At 44.1% G+C, this 27,911-nt stretch overlaps 1 protein-coding gene and 1 pseudogene across 7 annotated transcripts in view; both read left to right on the top strand.

Annotated features, from left to right (window-relative positions):
• The window catches only part of TNIK (TRAF2 and NCK interacting kinase), a 433,418-nt gene that overhangs the window by 316,552 nt on the left and 88,955 nt on the right, over positions 1–27,911 (top strand). For all 7 annotated transcript variants that reach the window (XM_037840750.1, XM_037840775.1, XM_037840728.1 and 4 more), the window contains 3 exons: positions 3,353–3,419; positions 7,131–7,335; positions 27,436–27,546. In XM_037840750.1, the coding sequence (XP_037696678.1) occupies positions 3,353–3,419; positions 7,131–7,335; positions 27,436–27,546 (383 nt within the window). The remainder of the gene's footprint in view (positions 1–3,352; positions 3,420–7,130; positions 7,336–27,435; positions 27,547–27,911) is intronic.
• Positions 978–2,673, top strand: LOC119538061 (annotated as a pseudogene).

A 27,911-nucleotide genomic window follows, 5' to 3' on the forward strand; every position in this document is an offset into this window, starting at 1 on the left:
CCCTTCTTTGTTATGACTGGTGGAATTAGCTGCTCCTTTGCTATCTCATATCTCTTTCTATGCTCTTCTATTTAGCATATAGTATGTTGGAAAGAACACTGCTTTTAAAATCTGAAAAGTTCTAGGTTGAATTCTCAATCCAAATCTCAGATTGATCTTTTATTCATGAGATGACATTGATCTTATAATCTCAGTATCCTCACTTTAAAAAAGTGGGCCTTATCATGGAGGATTGTTGTGAGAAATAAATGAGAGAACAGAGGTAAAGTATCTAGCATGGTGACTGGCATGGGAGACCTAGTAAATACTAGTTCCCTTTCTTCATAATCATGGGAGGCTTTGATTATTTACTTGTCCATCTCGCCCATTAGATTCTGATCTCCTCTGAAACAGAGACTCACCTCTTACTCGTTTCTTGCATGTTAACTCACTTAACCAGATGCTTGTAATATTTTGCTGAATTGAGTGAATGTCCCCAGTGAGTCAATCAAAACACATTTTAACTATACATTTTTAATAGCACATATTATCAGAAGTTTCTTTCTGGTGTTTATCAAGATACCTAAAAGCAATTGATGAATCCATGCAAGTCTAATAAAACTTCTACTTTAAAAATAATTAGGCATCAAAAAATGATTAGGCATGTGCACAGGGACCACCTCCAGAGGCGGGCGGGCGGCTTTGAGCCTGCTGGGGTGAGGGTCTTGGCTTGGAGGCATCTCAGCCCTGCAGGGGCAGCCTGGGCTGGACAGCTCTTTTGTAGAGGCAGGAGGCAGTCAGTAGTATGGGATGAGGATGTGGGATGGCCACAAAGGAAGTGGAGAAGGCAGCGTGTCAGAGGTGCCTCCTGGCCTTTCAGTCCTCTTTCCCTGGGGAGAAAAAATGAAGCAAGAGTTGTATGGATGGGGGGAGCCCCCAGTCACCCCTAACTAGGGACTGGGTGCTCCTGCACAGGTTTAGCCCAAGGAGTAAGTTGTTACAGGCAACAAGTTAGGGTGACCAGTGCATCCCAGTTGCCTGGAATGTTCCGGTTTTAGCACTTCAGCACTTTTTGTGGATTTTCTGCCCTCCAAGGGGGCCTTGTTTTACCTTCCCCTGCCCATCTTCTCCCAGGGCAGACCTGGGAGGCTGGCAGAGGCCTCTGACCTTCCACACTGCCTCGTTCATATGAGGGTGAAGGCCCCCTACTTCTGCAGCCAGACCCAGACAGGCCTGTCCTTGCATGGTAAAAATCCAGTGGGAGCCGTCCTCCCTGAAGCGTCCTGGTGGAACAGCTGTTTGACCCATTCAAAGGGACGGATGCAAGCTCTACAAGGGAACAAGGTGTGAGTGGAAGAGGCCTGTCATTATGCAAACCACAGGGCACTCTGAGCAGACACCAAAAAACAGCTCTCAGCTGGAAGACCTCAGCGCTTCTGGGGCAGTAGGAGAACTGAGATGCTGGAAACGAAGTTTGATGGACAGAGCCTTCCAGGCAGACAGTGATCTCTTTGAAACTACTACTTGGTATTCGCAGTCAGATTGGATCACCTCCCATCCCAGGACACCTCCCCACCCCCGCCAAGGACATTGAACAGTTAGTTTTTCAATGATCCCAACAGAAGGACACCCTCTCCAGAGAAATGCAATATTTATATACAGTACTTTGGATTGCTAGGGAACACCAGAATGATCAGTGAGGAATATACTAGATAGCTCTTGGGCTACTGTGAAGCATTTTTCTATGACTTGACAGTGAAACCCCTAGAACTGGTTCCTGTTTCTGCAACAAAGGGTTCCCTTAGAGTCAGTGACAACACACAAAACTTACAGATTCATGCAAGGGACAATCCTGAAGTTCTTAAAAAAGGAGAAAGCTGGAAATGCCTTCTCTGTTATAGGGATAACAATGATTTATCTTTACCCTAGAGACTCCTGGAATTTGGTCTTTGGGTAAGCCCTCTGACAGATGGTGTGGAGATATTCAGCTTTGCCCAATATGGCCATGACGTTTTTTTATAGCTCATGCTAGGAAGGCAAAGTGAAGAAAGTCTGGAAAACATCTTCAAGGAACTATTCAGACTTTGATAACTATCATATTCCTGAAGTCACTAGTGTTTTTCTGCTTCAGTCCTGCAAGTCTTAAACGCAGGAGACTGAACACATATTTGGAGTGCACCCACTTGGTTCAAGGCTCCACCCACTTGTAAGAAGCCAGCAGATGCGCTGGAACCCTTTGCCCCTCTGCTGATGCATACTGCAGTGCACTGTTGTCTACAGCATTGTAGAAAGGTAGAAATCAGGGGTGGGTAGGGGATGGACTGATGATGACTCTGCTGACATACCTGGAGTAACTCCAAAACTTAGTCGTAAGGAAATGTACATTTGCCAAAACCCATGGAAGCCTTTAGGAAATGGAGAGAGTGGATATGAAAATACTTTTCTGTTCTCCCAAAATGAAGGCCTTCAAGTAGAGTGATTAACATAAAATACTTGGGCATTTTGCTTTCATTTGAATGGAGTACCTCATTGGAATGAACAGTTTACTGATTGTGCACTGTGTCAAAGTAACAGAATACAGTTATCCCTTCCACATTGCAGGGGTTAGAGCACCCCTGCTATCTGGAAAATCCACATAAAATTTTTTGGCCCTCCCTTTGTACCAGTTTTTTGGCTGTCCTTTCATATCACTGTGTAGCTGTTCATTTATGCTATTAAACAGTAAAATACATACTGTACGGGTAACATTAGACATGAGTACATACATTTTATGCATTTATAAGTTAATGGACTTTTAAAGATATCTCTACATTTCTAGCCTTAATGTGTCATCTGCAGCTTCCGCAAAACTACCAAAAATTTCCCATTTATTTTCTTATGCCGACCCACAATATATCAAAACTGCAATAGGGAAAGTCATGATGTGGAAGGGTTAATGGTAGAACCTTCTTTAAAGCACCTGAACTTTGAAATGAGGCTTGTTTTGAATAATAAAACCTGTATAAACCCTCAAAAAGAGATTAATGCAATCAATAGGCTAACACGGGTGAGTAAAAGGTTGATTTGGGTGGCCCTATAATGGGATTTAACACAAACCGAAAGGCTGTTTTTCAGTTCCTGTCTTTTCTCTCATGTAGGGTTAGGCGTTAGGGAAGATCACCTGGAGGAGTCAGCCGGGAGGGTCTTGAATGTGGTCAATCCCGCTTGTGGGAACGACCCACCCCTGTCTCTGCTGTTGGACCACAAGTCAGAAGGCCTGGAGCCTTGCCTCAGCTCAGCATTCACTACGATTCAATTGCGTATAAAACGCGAGGGCTGGGCTTTCCTCATGGCAGCATCTGTTTGTGTGCTAACGCTCTGAGTCTCCCTTTAGATGAGACCGAGTATGAATACAGTGGAAGCGAGGAAGAAGAGGAGGACAATGACTCAGGAGAGCCCAGGTATGATGGCCCCAGCCGAGCCTTCTACTTTTCCCATTGCAAATTGGTGCTTGTGTGAAATTCACTGTTACCTTCCATTTGATCAATAGGTTCATTTTTTAAGAATCCACCAGGGTGGTCTTATTTAATTTATGACTCATGAGCATACTCCTTAATTTGAAAATTTTCTTGTAGGTAGACTCTTCCAAAACCAAGGAAATCAGCATTTTCTTTACCTTGGGCCCAAGATTTATGGTTTATATTCTAAGGCCTCTTTGTTCCCTCACATTTATAACATATAGAATGGATAGGAGGCAATTATCTGGGTAAAGCAGGACTAAAGTACTTAAAACTGCAACTTTCTGGAGACCGAGGAGATATTTTAGGACTTGAGTTATGCAGCCCATTGCTTCATATGTTTGAGAAGCCTATTCAGGCAGCACTGACCTTGTCTCACGCTTTGGTGTTTTCACCACGGCCAAATCCAGGAGGAACTGATTTCCAGGAAATCAAGTTACACTTTAGAGATAAACCCTAAGTGGAAACTTTCGTGCCATTCCTGTTGTCACATGTTGGACCTCAGAAGCAGGTGCCATCATCCCTCAATTTTGAATTTCACTTGACTTTGATTCTGACTTTCTTTTGGTCTGTATTTATAAATAATTAAGGCTGATGTGCCAGGATTTCTCTTTCATGAGAGAATTCAGCTGGTGGCAACAGTGTTCTTGGCTTGGCAAGCCAAGAGGCATAGTTATGCACACCATGTGCTTTGCACTGCAAATGAAAACTCAAATTTATTGGGGAAAGCTCTCAGGCAAGAGGGTTACAGGTATTTGGGTCCCCCTCTTGTAGCCACTCAAGGGGTGGTAACTCGAGGGCTCCTGGAGAAGGACCAGTTCCTGCATCACTGAGGCCTCTAGCTCATTCTAGCAGCAATGGCAAGGGAAGGGGCCGGCTTAACTATGAGAGTTCAATGTCGTTACTGCTGGAATGAGCTAGAGGCTTTGTGTTCCTTAGTTGAGCTAACTCAGACCTACAGAGCTGGATTCTTGCTAAGCTACAGGAAGAGAACATGAATGAGCTTACAGGGCCATCCAGTTTTTCTCTTTTCACCTACCACAGGATTTCCCAAGGTCCAAGACTGAAGGAGAATTTTTTCCTTCCATCTAATACTTAACATGTTGGCTACCCTCAGCTTAGCTGCATAAAGATGATAACTGTCAACTAACTGGTGGCAGAGAAAATGAACATGTGTGTAAGGCAAATGATCTATTTAAAAGAGTACACTGTGCATTCTTTTCTGGAAGCATACCCAGTGGTGGCAGCTCTTCTGATCACTCTCCACAGCACCAGAAAAGCCCAACTTTTGTAACATTTGCTAGTCTGCCTGCTAGGAGTCACTTAACGGACTGAACTGGGCAACCTAGGCATGCCTTAACACTTACCTAATTATGGCATGTCATTATATCATATCGAAGATTATACTCCAAGTCCTGTTTTTATGAATGCATCTAATTAATCTTGATGAATTCCTGAAAGTAGAAAGCGACAGTGGTTGTATCATTTAGAAATTAGGTGACAGCCTGAGAGTGGCAGCAAGGTCACACACTGAGTTAATGATTGAGTCAGAAATGCAGCTCAGTCTCCTGACATTGGTTCGGCATCAATATTAATGGAACATCCTCATGTGCATGTGAGCCTGGATTCACCAAGCCGTGCCACCTTTGCTCAGAGCATGTGGACTCTGGAATCGATAGGCACTATCATCTGGGGTTTGTTTTCGAGTTATACACAGAGGTCATATATCTTAGAGGAGGCTTGTTAGTAGAATCCAAGTATTGTCTCTGGAACATCATGATTGATGCCTTTAGGCCCTGGATCATTTTATGGTGGTATCTTACACAGCACCCTAATCCTTATCCAAAATAAAACCTTGGTCCCCTTGTCAGCCGCTGCCAAACCTGCTCTCTCCCCAGCATTCCCATTGCAGTTCTCGCCACCACCATCACCCAGCTGCCCAAGACAAAACCCACAGGTCATCTCTCTCTCCCCACATCAGACCCATCAACAGCTTCTACCAACTCTGCCTCCAGATACCTCTCCCAGCCTCCATCCCAACTGCTTCTGCCTTGGATAGTCTCCACGTCTTTCCCCAGAGCCACTGCAGTCCTGGCCCAACTGGTGGCCCTGCTTATCCTCATATCCTGACATAACACATCCGCTCATGTTACTCTCCTGCTTAAAACCTTCCCATGGCGTCCACTGCTTCCCCAGATGTGCCTGTCTCTCTGCCCTCCTTTTTACCACTCCCCCTGAGTCACTGTGCTCTGGGGAGAGGGACTGCTTTTCAGTTCCCAGAAGAGGCCACTCCTGTTCTCACACAGGGCTCTAAACTTGCTTTTCCTTCCGCCTGGAACCTTCTGCTCACAACTTCATATTACTGACTTGTCACCATTTGTGTCTCAGCTCAACTGTCCCTTCCCTTATCTTCCCTTCACCCCAGAGCCCTGCCACTAAGTCATCCTTAAACTCTTACCCTCCTTTGTCTTCCATGGAGCCTACAAATACGAGATTACATTGTTTGTAATCATTTGTCTGTATGTCTAATTATTCATCTTTCTTCCCCAGAAGAGGGTAGCTCCAGAGAGAGAATTTATTTAGTCAGTGCTGATTCCCTAGCACCTCTTACAGTGCCTCCCATATAATAGGTGCTTAGTGATTATTTGTTTAATGTGTTTACAGAAGCTATCAGAAAGACTGAAAGGGCTTTCTTTGAATGGACAGATAAGAGCCAAGGAGTTCGAAACTCTGAGTTGTTCACAGGCAGTTTAGATCTGAGTAAGGCAGCCCTAGACCACCTGTGTGGCGGGTGAAGACTGTGTTCAGTGTTCTATAGCCCTGCGTCTTTTCCCACACACTTGCAGACGCACAAACCACCATTTTACAGATGAGGACTGAGGTCCATGGTGCTTAAATGGAATCTAGGAATCAGCGGGCTGGGTTGAAGTGCTAGCTGCACCCTCTGGGGCCTGAGCTAAACCACTGAACTTCTCTTTAACTGTGATGCAGTGAGACAAGTCCTCTACCCCTCCGAGTTAGTATACATGGGTTCAGACCTGGCCCTGTGTCAGCCTTGCCCGGGGCTTTTTCCCTCTCTGGCTCATCATGCCTTTACCCAAGCAGTGTAATTTTGGCCTCCTGAGTTTGGAGTGAGAAGTCAAGGAGATAATGTGGGTGAAAGTTATGTGTACTCTGGAAAGTCACGTACTAATCTAAGTGCAACTGACTCCCTTATTGTTCACAACTGAACATTTTTATCTGCTGGCTTTGTCCATACCTTTCTTAAATGTGAAAATAAATCGGTTTGGGGCTCAGGGTTTGTATACTCGCTACAGCCTTTGGAAGTAGGTCATTGCCCTGTTTGAGGGTGATGGAGGGTGTGGGAAACAGCCTTGGGGAGGACTGATGACTAGGAATGTGGCGTCGCTCTGGATGGGGACGGGAGTGCATGTACGCAGATGGTCATACTGAGTGCCAGTCTCTTTCCTTGACTCTGTTTCTTTGGGGGATGGATGATTTAACTGAGGAGGGATCTAAGAGCCTGTGCTTGAGCGGGTGGCTCTTCCCACATGTTTGGTGGAACCATCTGCTCTGCGGCCCCTTCTGCTAGGCCTCAGGGTAGTGACACCCCTCACCCCCTGTGGGATCCTCATCCCTCTCTCCTGCCCACAGCTCCATTCTGAACCTGCCAGGGGAGTCCACGCTGCGGCGGGACTTCCTGAGGCTGCAGCTGGCCAACAAGGAGCGCTCCGAGGCCCTGCGGAGGCAGCAGCTGGAGCAGCAGCAGCGGGAGAACGAGGAGCACAAGCGGCAGCTGCTGGCCGAGCGCCAGAAGCGCATCGAGGAGCAGAAGGAGCAGCGCAGGCGGCTGGAGGAGGTAAGGACCCGCTCAGGCCACCCCTGCACCCTGTGTCCCTGGGCTGTGGTCACTCCCTGGGTGTCTGCCATGGCCCAGATCCCAGCCTTGTGTTTGGAGGCCTCGGCCTGCTGGGAGGACACACACCTTGACTGCAAGGAGGATGGGGCCTGAATGTTCTCACAAGCGAAGGACTTCCCTCACTTCATAAGGTCGGGTGGCCACTTCGGGGTAGCATGTCAAGTTCTCAGCACCTTCAAGTCTTATTTAAATGTCACTTTCTCAGTGAGGCCTTCCTTGACCACCTTACTTAAATTGTACCCCCTCCCTCATTGTAGAATGCCCTATGCCCCGTTCCGGGTTTTTTTTTTTTTGGCATACCTCTTATCACCTTCAAACATACTGTATATGTGTTTTTATATGACTAAATGTAAGCTCTATGAGGAAAGGGGATTTTATCTCTTCTATTCAGTGATGTATCTCCAGTGTGTAGCACATAGTAGGTCACACTAATAAACATTATTGGAATGAATGAATTAATATATGAATGAATGAGTGAGTCAGTTAATGAGAGTCAAAGTAAAGGCGTTAACTAGACCACAGCAAATAGGCAGACAAGTGAAATACCAAGAAGGGAAGCAATGCCTGCCTGCTATTACCTTATTACTCCTCTGAACACTGGTAAAAGCATTCGAGTCCTTCCACACGTGCCGCTTTAGCACCCAGGGCCTGTCCGCCAGCTTGTGGGCAAGACCTGCCATCACCAGCAGACATCGCTGTAATCTGTTTAGGAAACCATAAGCAGCCACACTTTTCTGCATGGCTTGTCTTGGGCAAGGCTCTCGCCCTTGTCTGATTCTTATAGACACTTACTAAAGCCTTCTTCCCAGAACTTTTACCAGATCTCTCAAGCCTCTTTCCTCTGCCAGATAAATCAAAGCCTCTAGACAATTAGGAAGCTAAGAGAGCGTAGCTACTGGGGAAGTTGGAAGGCAGAAGAAAGGTTCACTAACTGCACAAGATGGGGCAGTAATTATACAGTTCACCCAAACACCACTGTTTTTGTTTGCTAAAGCTGATGAAATGCAATATTCCAGAAAAGGGTTGTGTGGCTTTTACAATGGGGATTTATTAATGTACAAGTTTACAGTTCTGAAGTGTGAGAATGTCCAAATCAAGGTATCGTCAGATGACATCTAGACTCCTCTGACACTTGGCGAGGCACATGGCTGGCATCTGCTGATCTCTCCCTTCTCTCCTGGGTTTTGTTACTTCAGCTTCTGGCTTCAGTGTCTTCCTCTCTGTTTTATGTGTGTCCTCTCTCAGCTTCTCTGTGTCTTCTTTCTGTCTTTTATCCTCTTATAAAGGACTCCAGTAAGAGGATTAAAACTCACCTGGAATGTGCATCAACTAAAACAACCTAATCCAAAGGTCCCACCCACAATAGGTCTCCACCCACAGGAATGGGTTAGCTGATCTTTTCTGAACATTATCTTTTCTGGGGTGCATACAGCTTCAGACCCTCACAACCACCTTGCCCCTTGTTAATGGGTTTACAGTTTTCCACATGTATTGTTAGGCAGACATGGCAGAGTTAAGGGTGATGAATTGCAGACATCAGGAGGAGATCACTTTGAGACAATACGCCCAAGGTCCAGCCTCCCTGGTTTAAATCAGTAAGGGCCTCAGTTCCACTTTGCAGTAAATCACATCACCTTCATTATATCCCTGAAATATTATTATGCAGACCAGCAACAGCGATATGCAACACTTTTAATTGTTGAGTGTCTTCCATGTGCCAACACTGGACAGGGTGCTTTGCTTAAATCCAGTGTCTCATCTTCTATTGTAATGTCTTTGCACCTCTCTCATGAACAGTGAATAAAATAACCATTTGACAGAAGAGGGAGCTCAGGTTCAGGGCGGGAAAGCAATAGTTCCCATGTCACAAGTAAGTGACATGCCCTGGATTCATGCCCAGGTCTCGCTGACTCCAACATTCACGCAGGCTCTGAGACAGTAAATGTAACTATATAATCAGAGCCTGGAACAGTGGTTGTCAAAATCGTTCCTTTTAGATTCTGCAAGCAGCACTTTCCAATCTAAGATACTTCATTGTGTGATATTGTCAGTGGGAAGAATGCTCAGCATGTAAGGAATCTGAAGTTCACCCACTGTCTTCTGTTCTAAAAATTACACTGTAGTAGAAAGAGGCACTGTAGCATTGAAGGGCACAAATCTTCAAAGGAGGGGGCAAAGTCAGTGCAAAGTGAGGCCCCTGTATTAATCAGGCAGCCCTCGGAAGCAAAGTACAAAGGGTAGAAATGGCAGGTGCCTGCACCACCTCTTGTGTCTCCCTGGGTGCAAATTGAAATTCTCAGACAGGTCCTTGAGCTGTGCCCTGGGGTTATCTCCTTTGGCCCACCCAGACCTGGCCCCAGCCCAGGACTTTACCCCGTTTCCTTCAGTCTCTCAGGTCTCCCGAGGACCGAGGGCCCCTGCTGTGTGATCCAAAGTCGACTCCTTCAGACTTCTGGTCAAAGCTCTCTCAGCTGCTAGACAGGTGCTCCTTCAGGCCCTCCCTGGAATCCTGCCTTTCCTGCTTCTTTCCTGTCCTGGGGTTCATTCTTTTTAAACACATTTCCCATGGCCTCCACTGCATTGGAGCATTATGGCCTGGAAACCTGGGCTATGGGACTTTTCCCTGTCTAGTTAGGAGGTTCCTTGCCTAGAGATTTACTATATCTAGTTTCAGATTAAAGGCACACATCATGAAACTCTGGAAACTCCTCACTGTCATCCCATAAAGCATTTAGAACAATACTAAAAATAAAAGCACTTATAATATTTATAATACTCAAGAATGCATGGAACTTCCCTCTTATTTTTAAATTTTAACATAAGAAATTTTGGCCCTTGGACCTAGATCCTCAATTACTGCCCAGTCTTTTTGGAGGGTGTATTATTTCGTTTGAATTTTTTAGATTTTCTTCCCCTCCTACCTGGTGTGATTTACTTGAACTTTATACATGTTTTCATCAAGTGCTATAATGATCATCTCTAGCAGTTATGAAGCACTGACTATATGATAGGCACTCTCTTCAGCCCTTTATACGGGATATCTCCTTTAATCCTCACAATAGTCCCATGAGGTAGGAAATGCTGTTATCTCCTGTCTTAAGACATTGCAGCTGAGTCTCAGAGAGGTTAATAACTTGCTGCACATCACACAGCTTGAGAGGAAACCAGGATTCAGGCCCAGGGGAACCGGACTCCAAAAGCCAAATGCTAAGACTGCATATGTCCCAGTGATATGAAGAGTATGGCTTCTCCATACTCTTCACCCGGCCTCAGTTTCTGTGGCCTTTTACACTGAAAATTCAAGGTTTGCTGAGTGAGCAAGAGCAACCAATAGGTGCTCATCTTTGCACTGGGTTCTGTCTCACATTCTCCCGGCAAGAGCTACTGTGGAGCCCTCCCTTGACTCTTGTGGCATTTTCTGAAGCCTGTTGTAAGCCAGAGGTTCAGACTCCTTGGGGCAAAGACATTCACAAGGGCATGGCCTCTGAGTCCCAGCTTGCACAGAAGACGCCAGTGAGCTCGATAATATGGGCCCTTTGCTTCATGCAGTGAGAATAAGCCCTGGCTCCTAACCTTCGTGGCCGCAGGGCATTGATACATTATACCGGCTTTATCTTTTGATCCTTCATCTTGTCACTATAGCTCAATAGAGAAGAAAAAGAAATATTGAAGACTCAGACTGCTATAAATTCTAAACCTCTAAGTAATGCGTGTCTCTGCCACCAGAAACTCCTGTCCCATTTCTTGCTCCTACTGGATCCCCTTCTGTGTTGGCTGTCCTGGCCCTGTGTTTCTGGATCCCAGATAGGAACCTAGAATACATCATCATGTGGAAATAAGCACCATAGTTAGACATGCTAATTTATTCATTGTGGGAAAGATGGGCTTTTGTCAGCACCTGGGAAATACATTCCCATTTCCCAACAATGGTCACTCAGACATGCATTTGGGAACCCAGGGCTTCTGTGGGTTGGTGCTTTCATGCTCCTTGATGATCTTGCATGTCATTTCCTGCTAGAGGTTTCTCATGAAGCCTGCATGGCCTTTGTTATTTCTGGAAAACCATGCAGATTTGGCAAGATTCTAAAGCAGTGTTTGTATATTCTTAGAAGGAATTTGATTATAAACTAAAGGTAGTCATTTAACTTCTTTATGAAAAGGATATGGCTTTAGGCCAATTCAATGGTTAGATACAAGGCTCTCAGATTTTGACCACGGATAAAGTACAGTTTATAACTAAGTTCCAGGAATTTGATAACGCTAAGGTGGATGAATCCGTAATAGTGAGAAAAGTACCGAGAGGGTGTTGGAGATTGAATCATGCTCTCCACAGAAGTCATGTTCAGGTCCCAAACCCTGGTCCCCTGGGTGTAAACGGGACCTTTGGAGATGTTATTAGTAAAGATGTGGCCCAAACTGAATGGGGGTGAACCCTAATCCAATATGGCCAAAGTCCTTATAAGCAAAGGAAATTGGACATAGAGAGAGACACCATGGGAGAAGCCAGAAGCTGGGAAGTCAAAGGAACCCAAGTAGCAAGGAGAAGACTTTGCCCTGTGCATTGCCATGTGACAGAAAATGCAAGGACCAAGGTTCGCTGGCAGCCAGCCCCAGGACACCACAGTCTTTGGGGAAAAAAAACATTGCCTTGCTGACACCTCAATTTTGGGCTTCTAAGCTGGAAACCATGGGCTGATAAATTCCTGTTGTTTAAGCCACCCCTTTGTATGCTATTTGTTTTAGCAGCCAGGAAAGCAAAACAGAGGGCCTCCTGCATTTTTATTCAGTTCAGTAAAAATTTCTATATAGCCTGAACAAAGTACAACTTGTTTTATTCTGTATCACAGAGTTGAAGTCCACAAAGGTGGACCCTGAGTCCTTGAATCTCCCAGACTGATCTTGGGTAGGAGATATGTGGTGAGGTTGGATTCTGCTCAAGAGTGCTGAAATGATACTAGTGATTTATATAGTTTTTCCAACCTGTAGAGAGCATTCTATACTTTCATTTTATAGGGAGTTTCTTTTAAGTCACAGCAATGAATCAAACTGATCCCAGGAGTTCCAACCTGCTCCCTGGTTTTTAAGTTTTGTTCTTCAGAGAATTGTGTTAGGTTTTTCAAGCCCGTAAGATTTCCTTTAGTGCCCTTCAAGGTCATCATAACATTATCCAGTTATAAAAACAACTAGCTCTAGCTAAAAAGAAAATGTTATTATGCTGCCTTGGTTCCATCACCATTTTTAAAAACGAAATACCACATATCTTACTAATCAATAATAGTCATACACTAATGTATAAAATGAGACCCTGACAGTCTAAAAATGTGAATTCTCTTTAAGCCTCTAACTTCTTATGAATAATGTTACTTTGAACATTGTTATACAGATATCTGTCTGAGTCCCTGCTTTCGATTCTTTTGGGCATATACTTAGAAGATAGTTTCTGAGGAACTGCCAAAATGTTTTCTACCATGGCTGCACCGTTTTACAATCCCACTAGCAATGTATGAGCATTCTACTTTCTCTGTATCCCCACCAACACTTATTTTCTGTTTTGTTTTGTTTTGTTTTGTTTTAATGATAGATATTCTAGTGGGTGTGAAGAAGTGTCTCCTGTTTTTAATTTGCATGTCCCCAGTGGCTAATGATGTCGAGCAGCTTTTCATGTGCTTATTGGCCATTTATATATCTTCTTTGATGAAATGTCTGTTCAAGTCTTTTGCCCATTTTTTAATTGTTGAGTCATTTTTCTTATCGAGTTGTAGGAGTTCTTTAAACATTCTGGGTTTTAAACCCTTATCAGATATATGGAAAAAACAAAAAGTTCCCCAATTATGTGGGTTGTCTTGTCACTCTCTTGATAATATCCACAGAGGCACAAAAGTTTTTAATTTTGTTGGAGTCCAATTTATCTATTTTTTCTTTTGATGCTCATACTTTTGATGTAGTGAGCCTCTAACTTTATTGTGAATTACTGGAGCTTTTACAGACATTGGGCTTAATTATTTTTCTTAAAAAAATATAAGGTGAAATTAAAATCTTTTTCCTGTTCCCCTAAGCAGTCAGTTGACAAATATTTAGTGAATACCTCCTCTGTGCAGGGACCATGCTGCACTGGTGATACAGTCGGCCCTAGTGGAGACTGGAGTCTATGAGGGAAACTGGCATTGCGCAAATAATCCGTCAAATAGCCATTCATTAACACTGTGACCTCTGTGATGGAGAGTAACGGCGAGCTATGGGAGCATGCCACGGGGGTGCAAACCTAGCCTGGCGTGGAGAACAGGTGGTCAGAGTCCAGCTGGAGGAGGGGAGAGGCACACAGGGACTAGGCAGGTAAGCCAGGGCACGCTCATGCTGGGTTTTTTGTTTGTTTGTTTGTTTTTAAAATTCAGTTTTGCTGAAATACATTCACACACCATACAATCATCCATGGTATACAATCCACTGTCCACAGTATGATAACATAGTTACGTGTTCATCACCACAATCTCTCTCTGAACATTTTTCTTACATCAGAAAGAATCAGAACAAGAATAAAAAATAAAAGTGAAAAAAGAACACCCAAATTATCCCCCCATCCCACCCCATTTGTCCTTTAGTTTTTATCCCCATTTTTCTACTCATCCATACACTAGATAAAGGGGGTGTGATCCACAAGGTCTTCACAATCACACTGTCACCCCTTATAATCTATATTATTATATAATTGTCTTCAGGAGTCCAGACTGCTGGGTTGGAGTTTGGTAGTTTCAGGTATTTACTTCTAGCTATTCCAGTTCATTAAAACCTAAGAGGTGTTATCTATATAGTGCATAAGAATGTCCACCAGAGTGACCTCTCGACTCCATTTGAAATCTCTCAGCCACTGAAACTATTTCATCTCATTTTGCATCCCCCTTTTGGTCAAGGAGATACTCTCAGTCCCACAATGCCGGGTCCACATTCATCCCCGGGAGTCATATTCTGCCTTGCCAGGGAGATTTACACCCCTGGGAGTCGGGTCCCATGTAGTGGGGAGGGCAGCGAGTTCACCTGTCGAGATGGCTCAGTTAGAGAGAGAGAGGGCCACATCTGAGCAACAACGAGGTACTCAGGGGGAGACTCTTAGGCACAACTACATGCAAGTTTAGACTCTCCTTTGTGGTAACAAGCTTCATAAGGGCAAGTCCTATGATCGAGGGCTCAGCATATCAAACCGCCAGTCCCAATGTTTGTGACAACATCAACACCAGTCCAGGTGAGGATGTCCAACACATCCACACCTTCCCCCAGATCCTCGGGGCTGGGGAGGGGGAGGCTGTAAATATATTTTTTATTATCTGCCCAATTACTCTGGGATGTGTCACTATTTCACTCCAGCCTATACTAACCTACCGTATCTCACTTCCTATTCAAAGTTCCATGCAATTGTGCTGCTTGAACAAATTGACTGTAGAGTTGTACCGTTTAGAAAATTTAGATCCTGTACCAAATCGTTATCTCTTCCCTTGGTCTCACACGGAAGTTGAAGTTTTAAAACACAATCAGTTTCAACCTTTACCCTTTGGCTTGGCTTGCCCTGGTCTTAACCAGACCTGCTTCATTCATATCACTAATTGAAGTCTGGGCTCTTTTTCAAATTTTTTTTTTTTTGACTGTGGCTGTATGCACTAATACTGACATTCATATCTGCCGAGCTCTAGCTCTGAGTTCCAGGTGTCTCAGAGATATGCATTGTTCCAGAGACCAATCAGGTTATACGCTAGGGGATCATCATGCTGGGTTTTGTGGGCCAAGTTAAGGACTTGTGAATTTTATTCTAAGACTACAATAGTGGGAAGCCATTGTCATGGTTTCAACCATGGGAAGATGATCAGATCTGCATTTTTAAAATGAAACTGTGGCTGCTGCAGGGAAAGCAATTGGAAGGAAGCAGAAGTGGATGGGGAGACAAGTTGGTCCAGGCCAGAGAAGGATGATGGTGAGTGGGGATTGAGAAAAGTAGACGCATTTGAGAAATAGTTAGCCTATAGGACATACAGGATGCAGTGGTTTATTAAACATCAGAGGTGAAGGAGAGGAGCAGTCATGGAAGGTTCCCTGACATCACACTGAAGCATCTGGGTGTAGGACCAGCTTTGGGAAGAGGAAGCTAAGAACAGTGAGTTTGAGATGTATGTTAGGCGGCCACGAGATGATGTTGAGGATGCGGCAGGATTATGTAGGTGCAGCCATAGAAGAGGGGTCAAGATGGAGAAAAATGGGAATTCCTGATTTGCATTAATGGAGGAATACATTAAGAAGAGACAAGTCTGGGACTAAGTTCTGAGAACTCTGAGTAGAAGTGGAGGAGAAGCCAACAAAGAGAATGGGTAAGGTATGGCCACAGTGGCAGGAGGAACGCCAGGAGAGTGTGGTGTTGTGAAGCAAAGAAAACGGAGTGTTGGAGCATGAAGGTGGAGTTAAACAGGAGAACTGTGCACAAGGCTGCCCACAAGTCCAGTGAGATAACAGCATCCTTTGTTTCAGCGATAAAAAGCTTTTCAGAAGGCACGTTCTGGTAGTGCCCTCTAGAAACACATTCATTTCCTCTCAGTTTGGGGGAAAGGAAGCAGGCTACATTGGGAAGTCAGAAGAGCTGGATTTGGAGCAAAAAGAAGCTGATTTGAATTTGAGGTCCACGTGTGCCATGTCTGGGCAGTTCTCCTGGTCACCTGCATCTCTATTTCCTCAGCTCTACAGGGAGGCGTATAGCAATGCTCATTCCCACCACCAGGGTAATTCTCAGTATTAACCAGGAAATGTATGTCCAAGAGCTGGGCAGGGTTCACTTTTGAAGGACTTGTCAGATCCAGCTTATATATTGCTGAAGAGATCTGCCTCACTGCTTCTTTTTAGAAAAGTTACCCATAATCACACACTCATCCACTTGTCATTTTGGCCTACATTCTCTCTCTGAGCACTCACCTGCAATTAGGGCAGACAGGTGAGTCTCAGAAGGGGTGTGAGCTGGAGCCCAAGCCTAGGAAGCTACCAGATGTTAGGGTATTCTTTGGAACCCAAGTAATTGCTCCCAGATGCTCTTAGATCAAAAAGGAAAACACAAGGCAGGTGTGGGGGAAGTCTGCCTATCTCTTGAAGAGTCACCGTGAAGGATAATATATCGAAGGTCCTGCCAGTGACAGAGTATTTGGGGAAATTCTGTTTACTCACAGCCACATTTCAAATCCCAGCTCTTCCTTGTTAGACTTGTGACCTTGAGTAAATTATTTAAATTTCCTGTGCCTCAGCATCCTCATATATAAAAGTAGAAATAACAGTGGTACTTAACTGACAGGGCTGTTGTGAAGATTAAATGAGTCAATTTGTGGAGAATCTTGGAATAGCACCAACACGTACCAAGCACTCAATAAATATTAATTGTTATTATTCTTGAAGTGAGTGCCTTTGTCAGAAGAATAATTTCCAAAAGTTATAGACATTGCTTTTTAGCAACAAGTAAACTTTTGATTCATGAGTTGGAAAGAATATATGCTATATATAACTTGTATATAACTATAAAAATATATATCTAGTAGGAATTCAGTTATGTCATGAAGAGAAAAAAATGTCTAACGATAGTTTTTAAATGGCCAACTAGCAGGTTAATGTAGAAAAAAGGTACACTAGCTTTACAGCTGAGGAGACTCAGGTTTAATCCTAGATATGTGGCCTTGGGCAAATTACTTAACCTCTCTGAACCTCAGTTTCCCTATATGTACAATGAGGATGATAATGTTTACTTTGAAGAACTGTTGTGAGAAGTAAATAAAATCTTATACAGATATAGATGACTTGGTACAAGGCCTGGCACAAAAATGAATCAAGATTGTTGGGGTGAATGGTTTACTGTTATTTTGATTTCGAAGCATTGTTACTCTTGTTTTTTATTTTACTGGTTCTCTGTGTAGATAGCATGTCCATTGACTGCCTTCCTTAATTCTCAAATATGCCTTCCCTGTTTGCTGTAGAATCTGCATTTTCCACCCCCCTTTTGGGGCTGTTTTCTGGGAGTGCAGCTTCCCTGTCAGTGTGTTCTGCTAGGCGGGCTGGCTGCTGTGAAGGTAGCAGCCCATTCCTCATCCTTCCGGTCGTGCTGCATCTCCGGGAGTCTCCTCTTCCCGGAAGCGGCCCAGAGGCCTGCTCTGGAGAAGGCTGTCTTCTGATGGCCTCTCATAGGGGTATTTCTTATTGTCATACCCAGCACTGCGTAACTGTGAACCCAGATTCACCTCATCTCCTACCAGTACCTAAATGAAACCCAAGGAAAGGTAGAGCTCTTCTGATCTCTTACCAGTAAGCCTCTGGGCAGCTGGGACATAATACTTCAGGGCCACCCTTTCACTGAGAAGGGGTGACAGGGCAGTCTAGGGCACAGGAAGAGTCAGACTGCCCGGGTTCCAATCCTGTCTCTGCCACTTACTGCCTTTCTGATTTGGGGCAAGATATGTGACTTCTCTGTGCTTCACTTTGCCCATTTACAAACTGGGGTAGTAATAGTTTCAAGGATTTAATTAGTTAATATATATAAAGCACCTGACACTGAGTAAATACCTGGATAAGTGCAAGAGAAGAGTTGTTTGAGAAGGGGAAAAAAAATCTTAGTTTCCTATTTTCTGCCTTACTGTTGCTACCCTGAGTCATCTCTTCTCGGGGCGAGGGCTCGCAGTTGAATGCAGCCTGAGGAATCTCACTTGGCAGAACCAGGAGACGGGGAAATCAGGGTGGCTTTTCTCCAGTGCTAGAATCCCACCCACTGGAATACACTCCCAGGTCCTCAGCTGGAAGAAAGCACTGTGAGCAAGAGTAAGTCCCCCATTTCAGGGCCTGGAGTGTTAATTCATTGGCGCTGCTGAGCAAAGGCCTTTAATTCACTTGATCACTAACCATAGGCATCCTCTTGTGTCCCTATGAGGTGGCAGCCGGCTGGTAGGGGACAGAGCAGCCCTTTATTCCTGGTCGTCGTTAGCATCAACACAAAGACTGAATGCTTTCTAGCTGGGCCTTTGCTCTATTATTTCAATAACCAAACAGAAGTTATGAAACAGCCGGGAGCCAGGCTGGCCAGCTGGATGCACATTGTGCAGGACAGGGCCAGCCCACAGGCCTCTGCCACGGTCTGGGGTGGCATGGGCATATAAATCACAGAGGTGCTGGCAGAGGGTGTGCAATTTGCATGAATACGTGGAACCTGGCTTCCCAGTAGATCCCAGGGGGGCTTCTTGTTGTAATTTACCTGCCATGCCGCAAGAGGTCTGGCAAAACTGCAGACTTCAGTGAGCTCTGTCACTCTGAGCCTGAGAAGGAAGGGGTGTCCTGCCAAGGTGAGGAAGTTAGGCTGCAATTCCTATAATGCAGCACAAAATGCTACTGGTGGTTGAAGTCCTTGTGCCCAGACTCATTCCAACACTTTCAAGAAATGGGAGGGGTATGCTTGTATTTCAGATTGAGAGCATTTCATACTGGATAAACCCCAGAGCCAGGGAGTTTGCCAAGCCTTGGTGGACTTAGAGCACAAGGTAGGTGGCAGGGATGTGTTTCAGTGACAGCACAGAATGGATGTCACACAGACCTGCCTTCCGTTTTCTCAGGTCTTTACAAAATCCCATTTATTATACCCAGCCTCACTTTTCCTGTTTCACCATCCACTTTCTTTGATATTCCAAACCAACAAAGACAACAAAATAGTTTTGCAGAAAGAATTATTTCATATGACTTTTAAATCAAATTATTTTCATTTCACTCTTGTTTTCTCTGATGGGCAATCTTATAGAATGGTAGGTATCAGGGAATATAAGGAACCTCAAAAGTCTTCTAAGTCTTCTCTTCTCTTAAAGCAAGAATTCCTTTGACAATGTTCCTCAAACAGAGTCCTTTGCTTAACATATTATCTCTCCTTGTACATCCAGGGGCATGAGGCAGTGCATTCTATTTTTTACCAACTCCTGATCTTAGAATGTTCTTTCCAATATTGATTTAAGTCCTTGTGATATCCCTGCATTAATTCACGTTATGCCAAAAAAATTAAAACAGCCTTCCACATCAGCCTTGGAAATGTTTGATAGCAATGACAATGTCCTTCCCCAAACCCCCGTTTCTAGCCCAGTCATCAGTTCCAGCAGCTTTCAACATATGACATAGCTTAACATCTTCAGTACCATCCCAGATGTGCTGGAGTGACCCTCTCTGTAGATGTTGTGTCAATAAACTGGTTTTTTAAGGACTTGTTCTCATAGGACTCGATCTGTGGGTCTCATACATCTGCACTTGATTTTTACACTAACCTACAGAGTCAGGTATTCAGATGTCCATCAGGCCACTCTTGCTCCTCTAGATAATTCCTGAGAAAACCCAGATAGCCATGCTCCCAGGGGAAACTGAGGCTCAGGAGGAACAAAGGGATTATTAGTGATCACATAGACCTGCATCCCTGGAAGAGGAGGGGGCAGAATTCCTCAGAAAGCCCCCTCATGGCTCGGTCTATTTTGAACCCTCACTCTTTTTACATGCATGAAAACCAGCTTGGCACACTCATACCCAGACAGTGCTTAGCTGTAAGACTGCATCCAGATCAAAAGTTGATCTGTGAGCTCCAAGGAAGGGCTTCATTTACATCATTAATTTTTCAAGAAAGCTCTGAAAGGGTAGGTGGGATGGTTTATTGTTAATAGTATGAAGTAGGTGTAGAAAGAAAGGAATGAGGTGCATGTGGCTGTCTAGCTTCCTCCGTGGTTCTCTGATTACTGTCGGTAAAGAAAAGATGCATAACAGGGTAAAGGTAGAAAGAGAGGGAAAAATGGCACAAGACGACGTCTTGGACTTTGTGTAGGTAAACACCTCAGCCAGCTTCTTTGGAATCCGTAGAGGCAGCATGGCTACAGCGAGACTTTTGAGTATAAATGCTGGCATTGTTCTAACCAGCTGAGGGAATTTGGGCAAGATAATGGCCTGAATGTGCCTCAGTTTTCTCTTCCTTCAGTTGGGGATGATGACAGCAGTATCAACTTCAAAGGGTTGTGGTAAGAATTTAAATGAGCCACTGTGAGTAAAGGGCTTATGACAGTGCCTGGTATCAGAGTAAGCACTACATAAGTGTTTGCTCTTATTATGAATGATTATTATTCTCTTTCTGTTGTACAATGATTTCAGAAGAGCCAAACGACTTTCTTATCACCCTCATATCCTTCGTATTTTTAAAAAAAGGCTTAGAATCCCAGTTTTAGTTGTAAGAATCATGTCCTTGCCATGCGGCGGTTGGTTGGCAATGGTCTTTCCAAAACTGAAAAGCTAACAAGTGTTAGACTGGGCAAATGGAATGCCCGGAAGCTTGAATGACTCCTATCACAAGTACAGCTCCTGCAAAGCTTACACAGAACAGTCCATTTAAGGTGAGGTTGCACCTGTGATGTGTAGTAGATTCAAAAGATCACACTGGGCCCTTTCATTCCAAGTGTCTTTGAACAGAGTTGAACCCCTGTGTTGAGGGGATAGTTTGAGTTACTTCCCAAGGAGTGTCGGCTCGACCTGCACCTGCTGCTCTCCTGTCCTCTGGAGGCCCACTCAATTCTTCCATCATCACAGTGGTGTCCCCTCTCACCACTTCCATGTGGTCACCCAGGATGAAAAGCAAGAGGAGCTTGCTGAGAGCAAGCCAGAATTCTGCTTCTTCTCACTTCTCATTCTGAATTATTAGCTTTCTGCTTTGTGATGTCAGAGGTTCCTGCTAAGGCTCTTCAAATGAAGAGACTTGCAAGACCTTCTAATCTGTCCCTCACCAATGGTTTGTATTAAGGTGACTTTTTCAAGGTCATACCACATTCATTTAACAAATGTTTATTGAGCACCTACTGGGTGGTCTGCAGCCTTCAGATCAGTGGCAGACCAATCTTACTATATCTGATCCAGTGTTCTTTCCCCCGTGCCCTGTTGCCTCTCTTACCAACCGCCCTTCCCCCCATGAGATGTCATGTTGTATCTACGGAGTATTCATTCTCAAATGTGGATGTTACCTCTGAGTCCAGATGATGGGAAACCTGATGTATGTATAAGAGGGACCCAGGGCCCAAAATCTTTCACAGAATAGTACCTAGCCTTGTGTTCCCCAAATCTACCAGAATATCGTGAGAACCAGACTCAAATTTAACCTGAATGTTTGGTGAGTAGAAAAAAAGCAGCAGAGTATCCTCTCTAGAATTTCTTAAGGATGTTGAAGGAAGTGCTGATGGTAACAGGATAAATGAGATAGCTTTTGCTCAGTTTTCCCCATACAGTCTACACTGTCCTTCCCACTACATCTCCAATTGATAGAATATGTCTCTAGCTACCAGGAGCTGGAGGTAATGGTGTGTAGAAGGGAAAGAATGTGGAGTCAGACCAACCTGGCTTTGAATCCCAGCTCTACAACTTCCCCAGCTTTGTAGAAATTTACTTAACTTCTCTGAACCTCAATTTGCTCATCTATAAAATGGGCATGATAAACTATTTATTCTATTAATAGTATAAATAATATATAATAAATAATATAAATAATATATAATAATAATAAATAATTATATAATTATATAATAATAGTATACTATATAATAAATAAACATATGTTAAATTTATTTATTTAATATTTATTGTAAATATTATTACTTTTGACTAACTCAGTAGTCATATTGTGGAATTAAGTGAACTAAGCATGTAAATTGCTTAGTCCAGCTAGTACCTGACACTAATAGACAGCACTCAGTATGATTATTTGAATTCATTCCTTGACCTCCCCCTAATTTATCGCATGACTATTGACAAGGCATTGAATTTTCCTGAGAGTCTGTAAAAGGGAAATAATAAATGATATTTGCTTTACTCATCTCACAGAGCTATTGTGAGGATCCAGTAACAATAATCTATGATGAAGTACATTTTAAGATGAAAATCATCATTCAGATTACAATCCTATAATTTTTACCCCCAAATTCCATATGCTTAGAATGATGAGTGACTTGTATTTAGCCACATTTGCTCAGATTTAAGGTCTTTTAGATTGGAAAAGAGAGTGGGCTCAGCTGCCCTGTGGGCCCCAGCCAGTTGTGTGGATTACTGGCTCACTCTCTCTAGAGAGGGGGCATCGCTGGCTCAGAGCAAATACATCCACACTGTTGTAAAAACAAATTTACCCCCCTGCCCAAGTGACGTAAACAGAGGTGGCATCTTCAAAAACAAAGAAGCACATTAGGAGCCTACCACTTCTCATTCATCTCCACTTTGATGTTTCCAAGGGCAATTTTGAAGTGTAAAAAAGATACGAAGGACTGAGATTTGTTTTTTATTTGTTCATCTGTATGTACGTTTCATCCATACATTTTTTTATTCCAAAAAGAGGATTGAAGGTGGCTTACAAAGATGAATACAGCAACTGAAAATAAATCAAATGAGAAAACAAAGGAGGCAAGAATGGAAAGTAAAAGACAAAAAACAGATGAAGCCAGGGATAGGATCAGTTCACAAAACGCTTGCACAACCTGGGGTCCAGTGCAGTTGCTGGTGTGGCCCTGAGAAGTCACCCTGAGAGGCCTGGCACTAAGCAGAGAGGCCAACACATGTGGTTCCAACCCGTGTTCTCCAGGACCTCAGACCAGCTCTTGTAGACAGTGTCAAACCTGTGGCTGAATAGTGCTCTGAGTAATTCCTCCCGTAAACACAATGGTTAGTGTCATTCGGCTCTTGTAACATGGCAAAATACAATTTTATGGCATAACAGGAAAGCCTGGCTCATCAAAGTCACTTCTGCAAGAGCCAGAGCACCCTGGGGGGAGATGCACCCTCTGCAGGTCTGACTTGGTCTAAGAACATGTAAAGAACCAAAGGAAAGGAATGTGGATGCCATGAGAGGAGCATCTGTGAGGATGGTTGCTCACAACTAAGCCTTTAGTAGGAATCAAATGTTTGATGAAAGTTGAGTCTGTATTTCCCTGGCAAGAATTTAAAGAGCAGAAGCTCTGTACAGTTGACTGGGGATCAGTGTATCATCACATTCAATGGTCTCCTGAGCAGGGGGCAAGATTAGTATTTCCTCATTGAAACTGACTAACCAGTTGGCGGGCTTGAACGTCCAGCCACACAGCACCCCACTGGAGGTGGCCTGGGGGGACACTCATGGGGAGAATCAAAACTCTCCTAAAAACAATCATTCTTTGCCAACACCAACAGAAGACAAAGGAGAGAAAAGGCCAGTGATCTATCTCCTCCATAAAGCAAGGCAACAGTGATTTCTTAGCCTGGAAAATTTTCAGAGTAGGTATTATCAATTATCCCCCAACCAGGAAGAAAAAAGAAACTCAAATGGACCCAGTGAATGTCTAATTTTAAGCAGTATAACTTTTGGCAATTCTTTCAAGAAGACTTGGATCAGAATATACTTCTAGGCAATTAAAAAGAGGGGGTGGTGGGGAGGCATCTGCCAAGAGTTTTAGAGTAGTTGGTTTAAGCCGTTCTTTTTTTGAGCAGGACCACTATCATCTTTATGCATATTTGAATAAAATTTACAAATACTATTTATTATTCCCCACTTCCACTGCTCCAAGGTTAAACTCTGATTCCCTTATTTTATTTTCTGCTTTTCTCTAAGATAGCAAGTAGGTGCCATGCCAGGGTCATCAGAGGTGGCTGTCTGTGCCCAGCTCAAAAGAATGTTGTGGCCCAGAAGGGCTTCCTGAGAAGGAATTATGGGGCAAAGGGATGGTCTGGGGCTCTGCCAGCCTTTTTCTCCCTCCCTTGCTATCCAATCTGCAATGTTCAATGCAACACATATTTTTGGTGCCAGACTCTATATGGGATACTGAGAGAGATAAAAATGGAATGGAAAGGAGACTGAGTTCACAAATAGCTTTCACCCTACATTGCAAAGTGGATAAGACATAAGGAGCCATTCTATTAGAAGTACAATAGGATATAAACTGTAAGTATCAGTAGAAAGGAAAATGTCCCAAAGAAATCTAAGAAGATACTGTGTTGTCTTTATTTGCCCCCGTTTCTTATTCAGGTTAGTTCAACAAACGTATGTGCACCTGCCTACTGCCAGGCCTGGTGTGAGGGGTGTGGGGGGTGTCTCAGCGGAAACCACTGAACTCTTTGAGGGCAAGGCAAGGGTTCTCGACGCTTTGTAGAGTTTGCTCCTTGACGCCAGGGCCTTGGTTTTTCTCTGAAATGTGTTGGTATGTTCCCTCATACAGCCCCAGGCCCAGAAGGAGAGAGAACAAACATTTTTCCGGGAAAGGCATAAACATGGAGACACGGCAGCTGGAAATTGGCAGGGTGCCCTCGGAAGGTTGGGGAAGTGATTTATTTTTTCAGCCTCGCCACAGGAACCAGAGCTCTGACAGATGCCTCCATGCCTTAGCGGCAGCTCATCCAAGTGAGATCATTATTAATTATTAGTCACTTTTGAGTGTCTTTCTCAGAAACTACAGAGTACTTAGGAAGCCCAGATCCTCTTGAGTTGCAATCAATACTGTATACACTTTGTGCAGGGAACTGGTGGCATGTAATTATAAAACAGTATCGATTCCTGGCAAAGGGGTTGAAAATGTACAAATCCTTCACATAGAAATCAACTAAATCTTCAAAAGGCTTGATTATTTTTTTTCTCAAGAAAGAGACCAATGTTTGGAGTAAAAAACTTGAAGTGTTAGTTAAATTAGGGCTATTTCCTGCCAGGAGCCAGATCTGTACACACAATTATTTTATTCTGTGTGCTGGCACTGATTCACTTTGGTTGAGTATTGGAAATGTCCTTGTTTTGGTTCTGTAATCCAAGTTATTCAATTGGTGTGTGTGATGATGTTTTCTATTCACATCTCCTGTATTATTTTCCTGCAAAACAAATAATCACATTTTGACTCACCCTAGACCCCAACATACCTGCCACCCCATTCCCAAACCCAAACCCGATTTTCCTCCCCTTCTTTATCACACCATCCACCATGCACGCCAAACAAGAACTTCACCCTCTCCCCTTCATGCACCCCATGGCCACCAAATTCTGCCTATTTTATTTTTGTCCTATTTCTGATTTCTTCTTTTAAGTTGGCATCCACTCCAGTCCTATTAGAAAGACTGGGAGTCAGGATAGCTTTTAATCTTTCTTCCCTTTGGCTGCATCTGCATCCTCATCGATTCAGCAGTCATATAGGTGGAACCCTCATCTCCTTTGCCTAACTCACCGATGCCCCAATCATTTCATGCCTCGATGGGTAGAATGGCTTCTCACTGCTTTTCAGCTTCTAGTCTTGCACCCTCCCTTGGCTGGCAGGAGGCCTTTTGAAATGCAAAGTCTGATCACATCATTTGGCAGCATAAAGTCCTTCCATGACTTCCCATCTCCTACAGTCTGAGAAGAGCATATAATTATTGATCTGTAAGTGATAGGCGTTGAATCTTAAAAGATTATCTCCCAAGCCTAAGAGGTTACTGGAAGATAACTGGAAGGTCTGGAGGAGGACAGCAGTAGCTGTGTCAGGAAGATCTCCCAATGGGCTTCTTTGGTGTTTGGATATCTGTGGTTGGTTTCGCTGAGGCTGTGATAGAGAACTTTTGTACTAGAAAGCCGTTTCCCTGGTTGTGTAGAGCTTGCTTGCCAGGGTGATATAGTCTCAATCCATTCTGTTCTGGGTACCTCAGGTTTCCTCAGCCGTGCAGTGAGGCATTGTTGAGAATGTTGCAAGAGAATGGACCCCCTGGTTTGTTCCCCTATTTGAGGAGAAAGAAACCTCAATGCCAGCACAGAGCTCTGACACAAAGGGCCTATAGCATTTCTCAAACAGAGCACTAATGGCCCGTTGTGTGGGAATATACCCTGTAATGTGTGTGTCCCCCTAACATGCCCTGCACATTGCAGGATGTTTAGCAGTTTTGGCCCCTTCACACAGATGCCAGTCATGTCCCTAACCAGAGAAAGCCCCTGCATGCCCCGACATGGTCCCACACGCCCCAGGGATGGGGGCATGGCACCACCTCTAGTTGAGAACCACTGACTCCTCTAATTGCTTGGCCTGATTCTAACTTCTGCTCTTCAGATGTTCTCCTTTCCTGAGAGTATAATGAACAGCCAGATAATTTACAATCTTTCTATCACCCCTGTTGTCTCTTTATCTTCTGTTATGATTGAGTCAGACTCTGATGTCACATTGCCTGGTTATGAAATCAAGCTCCACTGCTTGGCATGACCTTGAACGTGGATGTGACCTTGAATATGAGTGTCACCTTGAACAGTTATTTAATCTCTCTGTGCCTCCGTTTTCTCATATAAAATGGGGATAATGATATCTGCCTCAGAAGATTGCTGTGAAGATAAGATAAAGCATGTGAGGTGCTTACCACACTCTCCAGGGCATGGTAATTGAGATGATGATAACAATGACAACGATAATGATGATGATGGTTCTTGAGCATAAGGGGAAGTTGAAATTGACACTTCAAAATGATTACTCAAGAAAATACAGGCAGGCAGCAGGGTGGATGAAAAAAGAGTAGTGGACTGGGTGGGAGTAAGTTCTCTTGTACCCTCAGCCATTCATTATCTGTATAGCCTGAATATGTCACATCACATCTCTGATTTTTGCTTTATGTTTCCTACAAGGTGTCCTAAGGATTGAATGACGTAAGCACTGTGAATGTGCTTCAAACCCCATATAACGTCATAAACCATTTGATTATATTTAATAAGTAGCCTATTATGCACAGGTGATTTCATAGCTCCCATTAACCAACTGGAAGAAAGTGCTTAACAGGTACTTCTAGATAGATGTATAAACCTGAAGCATCTATTTACATCGTAAATGTCCAGGTATTCTCCTGACACCAAAACTGCACCACCCCATCTCTGTCAGCGTGTCCCTCAGTAGCACAAGAGAAAGAGCCTTGGGCCATGTCAGTGTCTCTTGTTAAGAGTTCATGTCCATAGCACAGCAGCCCCAGCTTCCCGACACCCCCATCCGCAGTGCCTGTTTCCTCTGTGACTGTCTGCTTGTGGCCCCACAGCAACAAAGGCGAGAGAAGGAGCTGCGGAAGCAGCAGGAGAGAGAGCAGCGGAGGCACTACGAGGAGCAGATGCGCCGGGAGGAGGAGAGGCGGCGCGCGGAGCACGAGCAGGTACAGCCGAGACCCAGGGGCCCCAGAGATGTTCCCTGAGGGATCTCCCACGCCAGGCATCTCTGGATTGTGGCCACTTTCTCTTGGCACTGCTTGGGTTAGGTGGGTTTTTTTCTCTTTGGCAAGCAACACTTCCTACCTGTTCAAGAAGTCAAACGCACAACTTTGGTAATGCCCACCCATTCAACCTCACTTCCTACCCAGGCCAAGTCCCCTGACATGCCTTGAAGGCCACCCCAAAGCATGAAAAATGAGGTGCAGCTCATGCAGTCTCTGGTCTCTGTGCCTCTGAGGAATGAATGCAGGCCCTAGTCTCTCTCCTTGTTAGAACATTCCAAGAGCACAGTGTAGTCTGCAGGATGCTT

Source organism: Choloepus didactylus, chromosome 1 (genome assembly GCF_015220235.1).
Source record: "Choloepus didactylus isolate mChoDid1 chromosome 1, mChoDid1.pri, whole genome shotgun sequence".
NCBI classification, from domain to species: Eukaryota; Metazoa; Chordata; class Mammalia; order Pilosa; family Megalonychidae; genus Choloepus; species Choloepus didactylus.